This window comes from Lissotriton helveticus, chromosome 3_1 (assembly GCF_964261635.1).
Source record: "Lissotriton helveticus chromosome 3_1, aLisHel1.1, whole genome shotgun sequence".
Taxonomy (NCBI): domain Eukaryota; kingdom Metazoa; phylum Chordata; class Amphibia; order Caudata; family Salamandridae; genus Lissotriton; species Lissotriton helveticus.
In genome coordinates, this window is record NC_136061.1 from 166612726 (window position 1) to 166627346 (window position 14621).

General features: G+C 45.0%; 1 protein-coding gene across 1 annotated transcript in view; it reads right to left on the reverse strand.

The window, feature by feature from the left end:
• Window positions 1-2186: 2186 nt before the first annotated feature.
• LOC144822229 (myeloperoxidase-like) overlaps window positions 2187-14621 on the reverse strand; it is a 187243-nt gene continuing 174808 nt past the window's right edge. The window contains exon 14 of the mRNA XM_078679478.1: window positions 2187-3348. Within this exon, the coding sequence (XP_078535604.1) occupies window positions 3326-3348 (23 nt within the window). The 3' untranslated portion in view covers window positions 2187-3325. The remainder of the gene's footprint in view (window positions 3349-14621) is intronic.

Below are 14621 nucleotides of genomic sequence, written 5' to 3' on the forward strand. Positions count from 1 at the left end.
CAAATGCTCCTTGACTCATATTTTGCTGTGTTCTAGACTGTTATCGGTACTGGTATTTGAATAGATTTGGGCTTAATTTCTGCTACCAATATTATATGCATGTATTTACATTATGAGAATTTAATAATCCGTCATAGTTTGCACCTTGAAATCTTGTCCGGTCTGTGAATTATTCAGTATTGATTTTCTTGTGTGGATTTTCCAATGTAGGTTCTTCGGGATTTTATTGTGATTTGTCTTTAGGGCTCTCGTTTTAAGAGATGCACACATAACCCCAGTCCATTAATTGGCCCTTTTAATGCTAGAAGTGGTGAAAGATAGAAGAATGAGTGACTGGACGCGTGGTCAACAGAGTAGGAGAGGCATCACAACATTTTACTGCGTGCAATGCGAATTCCATAAATGTAGCTATATTTATAGGTACTAAACAAAGTTATTGTTTTCAAGGCCAGTATTTTAATAGGACAAAGCACCAGAGTGCTTTAAGAATGTATGAATGTGACATTCTCACAGTGAAAGCTCTCATTTCCCTGCTTCAGCGGTCTGTGACAGGAGCCTTGCAGTGACACCACTGCCCTACACCCTCTGATGCGTACCACACTAATGTTGTGGGCCGTGGCGAGTGACAGGAGCCCGCAGAGGACTTTTCGGCTTAGACCAGCACTCACAGATCAAATTCCTTGGACAACAGCAGTGCAAGCTTTCCTCATCGCCCTTCCACCCGCACAGCACAACACGAGCAGTGCATACTTCTCTTTAGTCATACTACAGGTAACATACGGTCTGCGTTCTCACCTGAGGCAGAAAAAAGAAGGTTACAATCTTTTGCCCATCAGTCACGAGGGAACTCATAACAGGCAAAAGGCTTAACCTAGGAGTAGGCATGAGAAGGTGGCAGGTCCTGCTAGTGCTACGTGGCCATGGACCCTGCACAAAAAGGGCTCCCCTACACAGGAAGCAGCCTCGCAAGTGGCTCTGAATAGACAGCACAGTCAAGCCTTTGTGCCTCTGTTCAGTGGGTGGAGGGGCAGTCTTGCATGGCCTCCAAGAAGTGGTAGGTGCGGTGCCTGTGGGTGAGGAGTGTCCAGTCCCTCACATCACATTCTCCAACCTTGTTGCTGCCTGGAGTGGGGTGCAGGAGCATAAAAAGACCTACTGGCTTCAGCCCTGAATATGTGTGTGGCACATGAGCTAGAGAGTAGAGCAATGTAGCTCAGAGGGGAGAGGGCCTCGGAAAGTGCTCAACTTGTGATGAGAGTGCATGCTGTGTTGCACCACAGAAGCAGCTGCTGCAGGGCAGAGTAATAGTGCATTCAGATGGGGTGAAGAGCCCACTCACTAGCACATATCTTCTAGCTGATTCAGGCGCATATGCAGGCTCAATGAGAGGACCGCCAAAGTCACCCAAGCATCCGCAGGCAGACATGTGTTCTCTCCAAAACAACACTGCCAATTGGTAAACATTTGCCATGCAAGTCCCATGCTTAAGGGAACTCTTTAAAGCCCAACAGACAATATGCAAATAGATCTCTCAAACCCAACCACTGACAACACTCCACCAAGCAAGCACTGATCTTTGCATTTTCCTATGTCTCATAGAAAATGTATTCTCCTGGGAAATAAATCCCATGGACTACAAAGTGTTGAAACAGACACAGAAAAGAATCAGAATCAATAAACATTTATTAATAAAAAAAATACATGTTAAGTTGAAAGGCATGGAACAATAGCAATGTTTGCATAATTGACCCTGAATACATTGCAAAGCAAATAGATGTTCTGACCCTGTTATGTTATTGTCCTGTACCATCTTTCCGGGCGCTTAGAGACCTGCAGGTGATTAGGCGCGGTATAAAATTAAAATAACAATAACAATAACAATAACAAGATGAGCACAAATACTAGAAGTACAGGGACGTGTGCTTCCAGAGTCAGCTTGTGGAAATAACTCATAATAAACTAGTATGGGGAGCACTATGTGCTATAGGAAAACATATGACTTTCATGATCACAGTAGTCGAGACAGGTTGGCAGGATCTTTTGACGTCATGATATCTTAAAAAATATCCGATACAGACTCTTCCTCTAGCCTACCTGAGGGTCGTCTAGGTGCTCTTTTGTCCTAAAATTAGGTTTAAAATCAGATAAACTACACAAGGCACATCCTTTGAGATTCTACAAGCAAGGCACATCCTTTGAGATTCTACAAGTGACCAAAGTCGGTCATCCCCCACTCACATAAATGATGCAGAGGTTTTCGAGTGGGGTTGACAAGAGAAGTCTTACTGCTTAATGGATCACATGGCCGGATTGAGGCCTAGGATTACTACATGGCAAGTTTGACAAGGGGACAGGGCTGAGCACAGGTTCTTATGGAAAAAGTCTGTTGATTAAACAGTAGAGTCTAATGGTGTATTTCAGGATTAAGTTCTCTCCAGTGACAAGAACTGATCCTAAAATCCGATACTTGACAATTCTAACTAGATTAGACTTGAGTGTAGATTAGCAGGTGCCAGTAGCCATGGCTCTATGTTGGACCACAGGATGAAAGACTCTCCATACATTTCGATGGGGTGCAGAATTTAAGGATGACCATCTCTCCACACTCTAGGATTCGGAGTAGGATCTCAGAATGAAGGTATTTCCAAGTTCTAAGATTAGCTGTGGGATTTCAGAAAGGACTCTTCATGCACTCGGATTAGGTATAAAATCTCAGAATGAAAATCCGCTCTCTAGGATTGGGTGTCGGATCTCAGGACGAATGTCTTTCTATGCACTGGTATTAAATGTAAGAGCTGAGGTCCCTTCAAACACTAGGAATAAACGTGTGACCTCAGAATGAAGGCCTCTTCATGTATTAGGATTCAGTGTACGATCTCAGGATGAACGTCATATATACTAGGATTAAGTGTAGAATCTCAGGCAGAAGTTTTTTTCCTACACTATTATAGAGTGCAGGATCACATGATAAAGACCGATGTACACACCGGGACTGACGGTAGGGTCGCAGTATTAAAATCTCTTCAAACATTTGTGGGATCTTGGTGAAAACCTCATCACGCATGCATACATTAGATTGAGCATGGCTCTAAAGTAACGCATCTCTCCAATTGTAGTATCTCAGGATGAAGCTCTCTTCAAGGAATATTACAACTGGTAGAAAGACTGTAGGACTGAAGTTCCCCCAGTTGTAATTAAGAGCACTGTCACTCAACAGAGGTAAATCACCAATTATGGGACCATGTAGGATCACAGGTAAGAAGACTTCATTGCCCAGAATAAAAGCTCAGTGTCTTGTGGGCTTCGTTCTGGATATCGCTGGCTCCTACAGACTGGGATCTTCATCCTCTGCAGAAGAAAAATATGTGTTACTAGAGAAAAACAATAGGATGGTGAATACAACCAGTGCCACATGAAGGGGGGAGATAGGAGGTAGGTATGGTTAAGAAGTGAGGTGTGTGTGGAAGGTGAGTGGGATTGTAGTGGGGACTGATGTGTGGATGGAAGGCAAGCAAAAGTAGGATATATTATATGTGTGAATTTACAAGTGGGTATGAATGAGGAAGATAGCCTATAACAGACTGAATGCAAATGAGGCGCAGGGGTTCAGTGAGTGGAACTGAAATGTTAGTGATAGATAGCAATAACATTAAGGTTATTTATTTGTAGTACACAATACTCTTACTCTTTGGCATGTCACAAAGCTAAGGGTCTATTTGGATGGCGAGCGGACTCCAGTCAGCCCGCCACCCTAGCAGTGCTGGGACCCGCCGCCAGTGGTGCGGTGGTCCCGCACGGCCAATTAGGATGCGACCGCCACCCTGGAGGTCACATCCCGCATATATTGCATTGTGGCGGGTGGTGCCTGCCACCTTGTGTATGCCAATGTCAGGGGGTACCATGGGTACCCTCTAAGTGCAGCCCCCAACCTCCACCCCCCTGAGGGCCCGCAACGGGCCCCCTAAGGAAACAGTGCGTGCCTTTCCATGGCGGAGTCTTCGCCATGGAAAGGCATTACACCACCACCATTGAGGTCGTGACGATTGCCTACCGGCGGAAAAGCGGTGGACGGTCTTTCCGTCCACCGCGGTACCCCCGCCATGCTAATGGGGCGGGAGGTAAAAGGCCGTCTGGCTGGGAGTTTTGGCAGGCGGATCGCCACCGCCGGTAGGGCGTTGTCGATCCGCCCACCATCCTAATAGACCCCTTAGTTCTGAGAAGAAGACAGAGCTCTGGAAAGGGAAACGTTTAAAATGTTTGAAGCCAGGGCCTCCTCCTCTTCCTCAAGCCTTGCCAAAGGGTTTCTGAAGGCCATACCAACGGGTGGGAAGATGTCACTGATAGCCCAAGGGTGGCGCTTTCTGACAATTTATTCACATGTACTGCCCCTGGCAGGTTGCTGTCGAGCACCGTGTAGAGTTGGGACAAGAAGCAAGGCAGAGATCAGGTAAAGTGTGTCCTCAGCTCTCTGGATGGGCTGTGCTTTCCTCATATCCTGGGAACTATCCTTATTGAGAGGATTAATTCTCTCCCTGTCAAGAGCTAACAGAGCTCTCGATCTAGAAGTCTTCTTGTATTAAAAAAGAGAACACTGGCAGGAGAGGAGAATTCTCTCCAAGTTCCAGATTAGTGTTGCAGGGTCATAGTGCCACTGTACTCGCCAGCCTTTTGAGTAGCTTCTGGAACTCAATCTCGTATACCCCCCTATAGCAATAGAAATGCTTTGTCAAACCCTCGAAGCAACCCTGAACTCATACAAGAAGGGGACATTTAGGAGATGGTGCCCACCAGTGCATCTGCTACCAAATATCTCTGTCTTCCAATAGAGACATTTTTAAAAACAGGAGAATGCTAGGATATCTTGCCCTTTGTAGCATGCCAATAAGGTTCTGAATGTTTATTCTGCTATTGGCTGGGATGAGGGAGAGAAACATTAAGGTGAAGACTGTTTTTAAAATCACACACACGCCATAAACTGATTTTTTTTCTAACTTGACTATTTGATATTATTGCTCCAGTGTATATTATGTCAAAAGTTACTCATTTGATCCATGTTACACATAGATCTCTGGTACAGGTGATCCACCCACTGGGCTCTTTTACAGACTGGGTAGAAGACAGCGGTGGAGAAGGAAGGCAGATGTAAGGTGACAGTGAACGCACAGGGTTCTATTTAGATCGGTCACCAGTGACAAGGCTGGTGCAGGGACAGGAATAACACCAATCAGATGTCAGGGTTTCAGCCAGCACTCTGCTAAAACAACTGTCAGGTCAAAAAGGAGTGACAATTGGCTCCAGATTCTTGGCACAGAAGAATGTAGGTGGGACCCTCAAGCTCTAAATTCACAGTAAAAAGCATGTCGCCTTTTCTTGGGCTCAAAAACATATTACTTGCCAGGAATCTACATTAACCTGAGCCACAGTCTTTATCAACCCAGTTCTCACTGCATGTGAGGCTCCACCCCTAGATAGTTTTTCTATGCTCTATAAAAAGTACACTATGCACAGCATAATCCTTTCCCTAATTTACGTCGCTATAACATGTAAATACCCTGCTCTCTTCCTGGATCGCCAGCTAGTAACAAGCTGATCAGAATATTTGGAGGAGCCAAAAAAGGAAGGGTATAGGATTGGGGTGTGCAGGACCTTGGCTGAGGGTGATGTAGACTACCAATGAGTAGTATGCTTATTATCCCTTCGCCTGTCCTCCTCGCGACAGTCCTCGCAGCTTGAGGATTTACCACAGCTCACAATAAAGTCACCGCTAATTATTAACATGCCCATGTGAGATTTGTTAGTAGCAATTGCCTCATTGCTAACTTGGGAACTTATCACAGTATCAAAGATAACATTAACCAACCACAATCTGTAATGATTTACAAAGTGTGTGGTGTAAATCATGTGGCTGCCCTACACATGTCCTGCAATGAATTGCCACAAGCTCCAGCACTTGAAATAGAAATTGCAGTTGTAGAACTGCCCTGAATATTGTCTAAAATAGTTTTCCCAGTTGATCTCTAGTCGTGGGATATGGCCGGACGGACCAATCTGCTCAGAGTGAAAGTGAAAGGAGAAACCTTCTGACCCTTTTTGGCAGAACCATAGGACATAAACAGGGAATACAATATATGAAATCCCTTTGTCCTGTCAAAGAATATCAAGCTGAAGCACTAGAAACATCACAAGAGACGTTGAATACTAGCAAAATGAACTCTTCAGAAAGATGAAAGTTTGAATAAACCTTAGGTCTGAATTTTGGGTCCAGACGAAGAACTATTCTATTCAGAAAAACCTTGAGGTCCAGGTAAGAAATGACAATTGATCCCAGCTCGCCCAACCTTCTAGAATATGTGATGCAAAAAGAAAGGCTACTTTCGCAGAGACCCAGGACTTTACAGTCAAATTTAAAGGTTTCTCCCAAAGACCTCCCAGAACTAAAAAAAGCTCCCAGTTTGTTTTGGATTGGAATTTGATGGTTTTTTGAGTCTCAAACTATTAAAGAGCCTAAAAGCAATACGCAGCAACATGTACAAACCAACTCCAGACTCCCTGGAAGCTCTAATTGCTGCCCACTGATACGAAAAGGATCACATATGGCTGGATCTAAACCCTTCTCTGAACACCACTTGCTGACATGGTCCAGTGCTTCTCATAGGAAGAAAAGGGGAAGTTTTCCTTGACACCTGTATGTCTGAGGCAACTCCTTTTGAACATCCTAACCTCTAGAGCGAAACCTCTTCATTTCCACACCTGCAGACATAGTTGAGAGTGATGGAACAGAGTGAGTAATGGGTACTGAGTTGGAGGGTTCAAGGGAAGTTGAAAACCGTTGACAACTGAACCAACAGAGGGAACCACAAGTGATATGGCCAAAATGGTGCAACCCGAATCACTGTCACCGTCTCTATTTCTTATGCAGCACCCTTCAGAGGAGGGGATTTGGCAGAACGTCAAATGGCATCCCTTGAGGCCAAGGGATTTAGAAAGCATCAACTGCTCAAGCCGGAGGAAACTGAGGGGTCCATTAGGATGACAGGCGGACTTTGCCCGCCCATCATCCTATCGTAAATCGGTACCGCCCACCATAAGGGCGGGGGTCCCGGGGGTGCCATTAGGATGTGCCCACCACAGTGGCGGGCACATCCTGTTTTTTCAGCATTGTGGCGGGCGGTGCTCTCTGCACCGCCCGCCACAATGCTGAAAATGCACTTTCACATTTTCATTTGCAAAGCGGCAGGCACCGCGCGGTGCCTGCCGCTTTGCAAATGAAAATGAAGGGGGGTACCACAGGTACCCCCCATGTGCAGCCCCCACCTTTACTTCACTCTGGGGGCCCGCAGGGGGCCCCCAGAGTGAAGACCGCATGCCTTTCCGTGGCGGCAGCGCCGCCGCGGAAAGGCATCTAACAATGCCCATTGTAATATGGCTGGCGGTGTCTAATAGACACCGCCACCATATTAAACATTTTCCGCCCCGGCCGCAAGGCGACTGGGGTGGAAAAGTGGCGGGCGGTGTTTTGGTCCACTGTGGTCCCCCCCGCCATTGTAATATGGCGGGGGGGAATTCAGGGAAGGATGTCGGGCGGATTGCCCCCGCCAGGCTGGCGGTAGCCACCGCCAGCCTGGCGGGGGCAATCCGCCCGACATCCTAATGGACCCCTAAGTGTTCATGCAGAAATTAGAAAGCAGGGTGTTGAGCAGGGAGGTGAAGCGCTCCAGCCAAGGACCACCGAACAGGGCAACTATCTAAATGAACAAAGTGAGCGCCAGATGGAATGACACCTAGGAGTAAATATTGTGATCCAGGTTATCTGCACGAAATTTTCTCTCCCCTAAATAAAAATGGCTTTCAGGCTTAACAGATGTTCTTTAGCCCAGCTGCAGATATTGTTCGCTACATTGTGTGAAAAGCACTCTGTTCCTCACTGTCACCTTCTCTACCAGTTTCTTCTTCAGCACCCTTTGGAGGAGAGCATTTGGGAGAAAGTCAAATGGTATCCTCAGAGGCCGAGGGGCTGAGAAAGAATCCACTGCTCACGCCTGAGGACACCAAGGGCCGCATTTATGAGGTTTTGGCCTAGGGCAGCGCCTCCAGGAAACAAAAGGGAAGGAATGCGCTGTAGCTACGTGATACAGTGCATTCCTATCCTATTTCCCAGCACCGGCGCACGATGGGCTGCCATGTGCCAACGCAGGCACCCTTACTCCATGGTGCAAGGGTGCCTCCATTGCGGGGCTGATTGATATTGAGCAGGATGGGACACTTTCTTGCGCAAAATCAATCAATTCAGGCGATTCCCACTTTCTATGTGTGCTGCATAATGCATCACACATAGAAAAAGGAAAAAACAAGGAGAAATGAAAACATTTCTCCTAGTTACGCCTTCTTAGCACCGCCCCTGGGGTGACGTTAGATTCTTACGTATTCCTAGGCTTAAGATTTCTCGTAAATCTGGGAATGCTTCAGATTCCATGGGTGTTGCATGGGAACACCAACACCCATGGAATGCCCCTGCCACGCAGTATTCTGTGTGAAAAGGGCACATATTTATAAGGCCATGAAAAGCCAGGTAAAGTAGCTTCACATGGCCTTGTAAAGATGCCGGGCCCATTCCGCCACCGGAACGTCAAAAAAGTGACGTTCTGGATACCCGAATATAGCCCACTTGAAGATAGACTGCTACTGGACCCAATACCGGAAAAAGCACTGGCATGCACCTATAGAAAGATAATCAATAATGCCCTGGATCTCCTGATAAAGTTAAGAGAGTCCTGGGAAACTGATGTAGGCCTACTAGAGGATGATGACTGGACGGAGATGATACAAACCCCAAGGGAGGTGGAGATTGCAGCTAGGTTCAGGCTGGTTCAACTAAGAATAATCCATAGATCCTATTTCACTAGTATACTCATGTTGAAGCTGGGGCGCATTCCTATGGAACAATGTCAGAGGGGATGCAATCAAATCTTTCATATGGTGTGGGAGTGCCCGGTCCTCCAGCGATGTTGGCGGAAGGTGATACGCATAATGTCAGAGGTGGTAGGACAGGAGGTTCCTCTCGAAGTCCGGTGGCATGTACTATGTGTATCAGGGGAACAAGCATGGCCTAAATAACCAAAAATATGGCTATTAGTGGCCGCAATAGTTGCCAAAAGGAACATTGCCACAGCTTGGGGGGCCACGCAAACGCCAACAGTGGCACAATGGTAGCGAGACATGGACTGGTGCTGTACCGCAGAAAAGACTATATACAAAAGTAGGGGTTGTCCCAAGAAATGGGGAAAAGTATGGCAACAGTGGGAATCTTATAGCGACAACTGGGAGATCCCTGGGAACTAGAAGAGGGAGAGGGTAGGGGAAGAGATTTGTGTTAGATTGAGATTCTGATTGTAACATGTTCAGGGTCATATACGAATATTGACTGTTGATTGTGCACTATTGTACTGCGGATGCATAGAATATGAGACTCATGATAATGCTATATTTTGATGCTGACGTATGTTTAATAAAAAGAAGTTTAAAAAAAAGTCAATCAATCAGAGTACTTGTAGAGCGCGCTACTTACCCGTGAGGGTCTCAAAGCGCTGAGGTGAGGGGGTGCTCCGACTGCTCGAAGAGCCAGGTCTTGAGGAGTCTTCTGAAGGTAAGTACGTCTTGGGTCTGCCGTATGTGGGTAGGGAGGGTGTTCCAGGTCTTGGCGGCGAGGTAGGAAAAGGATTTGCCACCGGAGGTCGTTCGTTGGATGCGGGGGACAGCGGCGAGGGAGAGGCTAGCGGAGCGGAGCTGGCGCGTGGGGGTGTAGAAGCTGAGTCTGCTGTTAAGGTAGGCTGGTCCGGCGTTGTGGAGTGTTTTGTGCCGAAAGGGGCTCCATGCAGAAATTGGGAAGCAGGACGTTCAGCAGGGAAACGTAGAGGTCCACCCAAGGACTGCTGAACAGGGCAACTATCTAATTGAACATAATGAGCGCCAGATGGAATGACACTAAGAAAATAATTTTGTGACCCAGGTAATCTGCATGAAAATTCTCTCTCCAAAATTAAAAAGGCTTTCAGGTATTACAGAAAATGTACTTCCGCCTAGCTACAGATATTGTGTACTACATTATGTAAACAGCACTCTGTTCCTCCCCCTAGGAGGTTGATATAATGATTCAGCACCTGGATGGCTATACTGACCAGAATGTTTATGCCTTTCAACTGAGGCTGGATGCTTTGTAAACCATTTCATATTACTGACAACTCCCTCCAGTTGGCAGAGCCCCATAAACTGGTATCCATTGTCAGGAATGGGGGCAAGTTACTGAAGGGAAATACTTTTGCTCAAATTTACCTGCACTAACCACCACTTCAGGTTCTGAACAATCTCTGGAGAGATACGAATTAACTTCTTGTAATCCTGTTCCTCTAGGGGCCTATTGATCCAATATTTATTTTACGAGGGGCTTCAAATGGAGCCGGGCCCGTCACTAAAGCCGTGGTTGTCATCATAAGCCCCTGAACCCTTAGCAAAGCCCTGGTTGATGCAGTTTTTATGGATAAAAGAGCTGAAAGACAAGTCTCTAATGCATAGATCCTTGCTTCCAGCAGGCAGACGGAACCCGCTTGGATCTCAAAGGTTGCTCCCACGAAGAGTCTTTGCAGACCAGGCACCAACTGGGACTTTTGAGGATTTAGGATGAATACCAGATCGTCCAAGGACTTTCAAACCTTCTTCACACTTTCATCTTCTTGTAGAACACAAGAAGTAGATTCAGACGGTCATCAAGGTAAGGAAATATCTGAACCCTTCCAACCAAAAGGATGCATGTAATGGAACTTCATAAAGACTCTTGAAGATGATGAAAGACCGAAAGGAAAAAACAGAAATTGGAAGCATTCTTCTCCTACTGCAACCAAAGGTAAGATTGACTTTTCAGGTGAATCAGCATGAGAAAGTAGGCATCTTGCAAGTCTAATTTTGACAAAGTTCTCCATGGATGCTATCAGATCAGGATTACCGACTGAAGAAATATCAATCTCAATGGTTTGTAAATGACACATTTGTGCAGCAATTTGAAGTAAAATTCAGGATGAGGCTTGCCATTTTGTTTCAGTACCAGAAACAAAACTGCATAAAAAGCCTTGTCTTAGTGGTTTTAGGTTAAAGGACCACTACTCCCTTCTCTATCAAAGACTGAATCCCTTCAAGGAGAGCTTCTTTCCTGAAATGAGAGTGGGTTCCTTCAAAAGAATTACATTTGTGAAAGCTGCTTTAGCTCTTTAAAATAGCCTTCCTTGAATACTGAGAGGACCAATTCGTCTTGAATACTGTGTGTCCATTGCTTGAAGAAATGTCTTACCTCTTCCACACCACCATATAGTAAAGACTTAGGGTGCTGGTCCTGGGGCTGAGCATGTTGCAGCCAGGATTTGTTTAAAAGTGAGGCCCCCAACCTCAGGCCCTGCCATGAAAGGGAAGCCCATTATCACGAGGGCCTGAAATCAATGTTTTTGCACAATTTATTCTTTTCACTGAAAATTAGATCTATTATCTCCGTGGCTGAATTATGTACCATCTTATTTAAGTATGGACCAAAAACCTGAGAGCACAGGAAAAGGAAGACGTTGAATAATTGCCCTGTGCCCTGCGTCTAACTTCCATTGCTTCCTCTACAAGGTTCATCCTGCTGCCAAAGTGGTGGCTGACCACAACATATCAAACAAAGTGTACAAAGGGCACTGTGCCACAATCTGCATATTGCTTAGAACGGCAGTAGAGGTGATATTCCCTTAACTAACAAAGAAGGACTAGAAGTCTTGTAAGAGCACTTGAGTGGCATAGGTAGCATATATACTGAGGTGGACGTTCGACGTGGCAAAGATCTTTTCAGTGTAGCTTCAAATTTTCTTTCTATGACATCTGGTAGTGTAGACTCCTATGCTGACGGGGAAGAAGACTAGGACATAGTAAAAAGAACTGAGTTTACTTTAGGAACCTCTGGGAATTCCTCTTCAAATGTATGCAGCGGATATTGTTTTGACAAAATTCTGATATAGTCTACCTTATCACTATCTTCCCACACCTTCAAAGGGATATCTTTAACTAATAAGTAATCCACTGAAGGGGAAGTATCTTAAGCATAAAACTCATCCTCCTCTTGAGAATTCATTAAAAAGCCCAAAACCTCTCTTATCTGTGCTACAAGTTCTTTCAAATGGGCTCTTTGGACTATTTGGCTTTGTCCTTTATCTTTCTCCTCATCTACATCTTGAGCAAGATCTCATGTAATTGCTTGTAGTTTATTGGATGCTGAATTCACACCTCCTTAATCATTGACTTTCTTAGGAATCAGGACTTCATCAACCTCTCTTTCTGTAGACATATTGTGGGTCCTTCAAGGGCACTTTCTGACTTCCACAACTGCAAACAGAAGACCAACCACACTCGCAGGAGTAGTTCTGTTTCTTTAGGTTGGTAAATTTACTTACTTAGCCTCATCTCGCAAGATGAGAAAACAGAACAAAGGAACCCTGTGCCAGCTATTTCCGAAGCGCATGCACAAGGCGGGGAATGCTGACCCCAGCGTCTTCCACACGGTGCTCTCTTAGAAAGAAACAACCTCCCTGCCTCAGACTAGCACGTGAGCGGGCACAGTATCTTGGGGCGCAGCACTGATTATTTATCCACAGAGAGATACGAAATGTAAGTAACCCTTACATAAAAAAAGACAAGATTTTATTTTTATTGCAGTTTTGATTCAGAAAGAACAGAATACATCATATGTGTATATATATATATATATATATATATATATATATATATATATATATATATATATATATATATATATATATATATATATATATATATATATATATATATATCACAGAAAACTCCTTAGAAAGCACAGGAGACAGACCACAAGACCAGGACAAATGCTGAATTCTTCTTTTTTATTTGCTCATCACCGTGAGAGAGTGCATAACGCGTTTCGGGCTCCCTGAGCCCTTGTTCACATATATATATATATATATATATATATATATATATATATATATATGTATATATATATATATATATATATATATATATATATATATATATGTTTGTTCAACAACACTAGTCCACCAGCCGTTGCGCATCTTCGCCACGGGTTCTTGCTCAGTGCATAGTGGGGTACGCAATAAATTGCACAACCACGATTCCTCTGTTCGAGGAACCGTTCTTCAAAAGAGAGCACTCCAGAGTCATAGATGTTGTCAAAGTTTAAATTAATTTATGGCATCGTTTCTGCAAATTGTCAACAAACGCATTTCGGCGTTGCCGCCTTCGGCAGTGTTAACAATCCATATTGTATTCTGTTTTTAAATAGAGATGTGCTATATAAAAATTCAATGACATAGAAAGTGACTCAGTGATTTCTAATGGAACTAAAAATAAAAGAAGTTTGTTTCTATGGCGGCCATATTGGAAAAGGAAAGCCGGGAAAACAATACACTGTTTACCACAGAGTATTGAATTATCGTACGTAAGTCTTAAGTACTGCGCATGTTTTCACCACAAGCAACATTATATACATATTTACATTTCATCGAGTGTTATGTTGCTCTTTAAATATACCCCTATACGATATTACTAACGGGAACAATTGCCTGCTTCCTGCACTGGGAATATACACTGGGGAATTATTATTCATTTCACAATAGAATCCCTTCATCATATGTCCAATAGACCACCAAATTCGATACAATTGCGCCCTGTATGGGCTGTTTCACAACCGTGCTTTTTTAAGAGCGCTGGGAAAACTGTCCAGGGGTGGACGTCTTCTCGGGCAATAATGAATGGATGGAGGAGGGGGTATGAAGTGGTAATGTAGTAATCAGGCATTCCTCTGGCCTCGAGAAATCCCACTGTGGACTCTATCCACACTACATAACGGGAATATGGCGTCCATCACTCACACACCTTGGAACAGCCCAGTAATATTGGGATTATCTTCCATGCAATAAGCAAACTCTCACCCAGGCGCGGCAGCCACTATAAAAAGGTAGTGGGGCGGGTGAATGGGGCTTGCACGGTGGTGGGATGTATAACAAAAAATGAATTAAAAAGAAAAACTTACCTGGAGCTGCCTCCCACATCTCACTCGGCATAGCCCTTCCTGGTCCCAGCAAGCACTGGGGCCACGGCACGGACTCCCTGCAATCCCCGTGCTGCTCTCATGGCAGAGCAGCGTGAGGATTTGTCTGAGCGGGTATGAAAGATGTCCTGCTCAGACTAGGGAGTCTGTGAGGTTTTTCCAGCCCAGCTGCTCAATGCAACTGGACTGGAAAAACCTAAGAGGCATGTGTGTTTTGGACGGCCGGCCAAACACATATGCGTACTTAAGGAATGCACATAGCACTCCTCCTCCTCATGCCCTCCCCTTCCTTCGCAAGCTGGCTCTGAGCGGGCAAATGAAAAATAAAACGATGACATTGTTTTATTTTTCATTTACTGCCTCTGAGCCAGGCAGTAGGGCGACGCTCCTCCGCCATTGCAGAGGAGCCGCCACTACATCTGACCAGTCAATGAGCAATATCTGGGATTTCATTTGCCGTACCATGTGGTGCAGAGGAATGCACAGGACCAACCACCCCCAC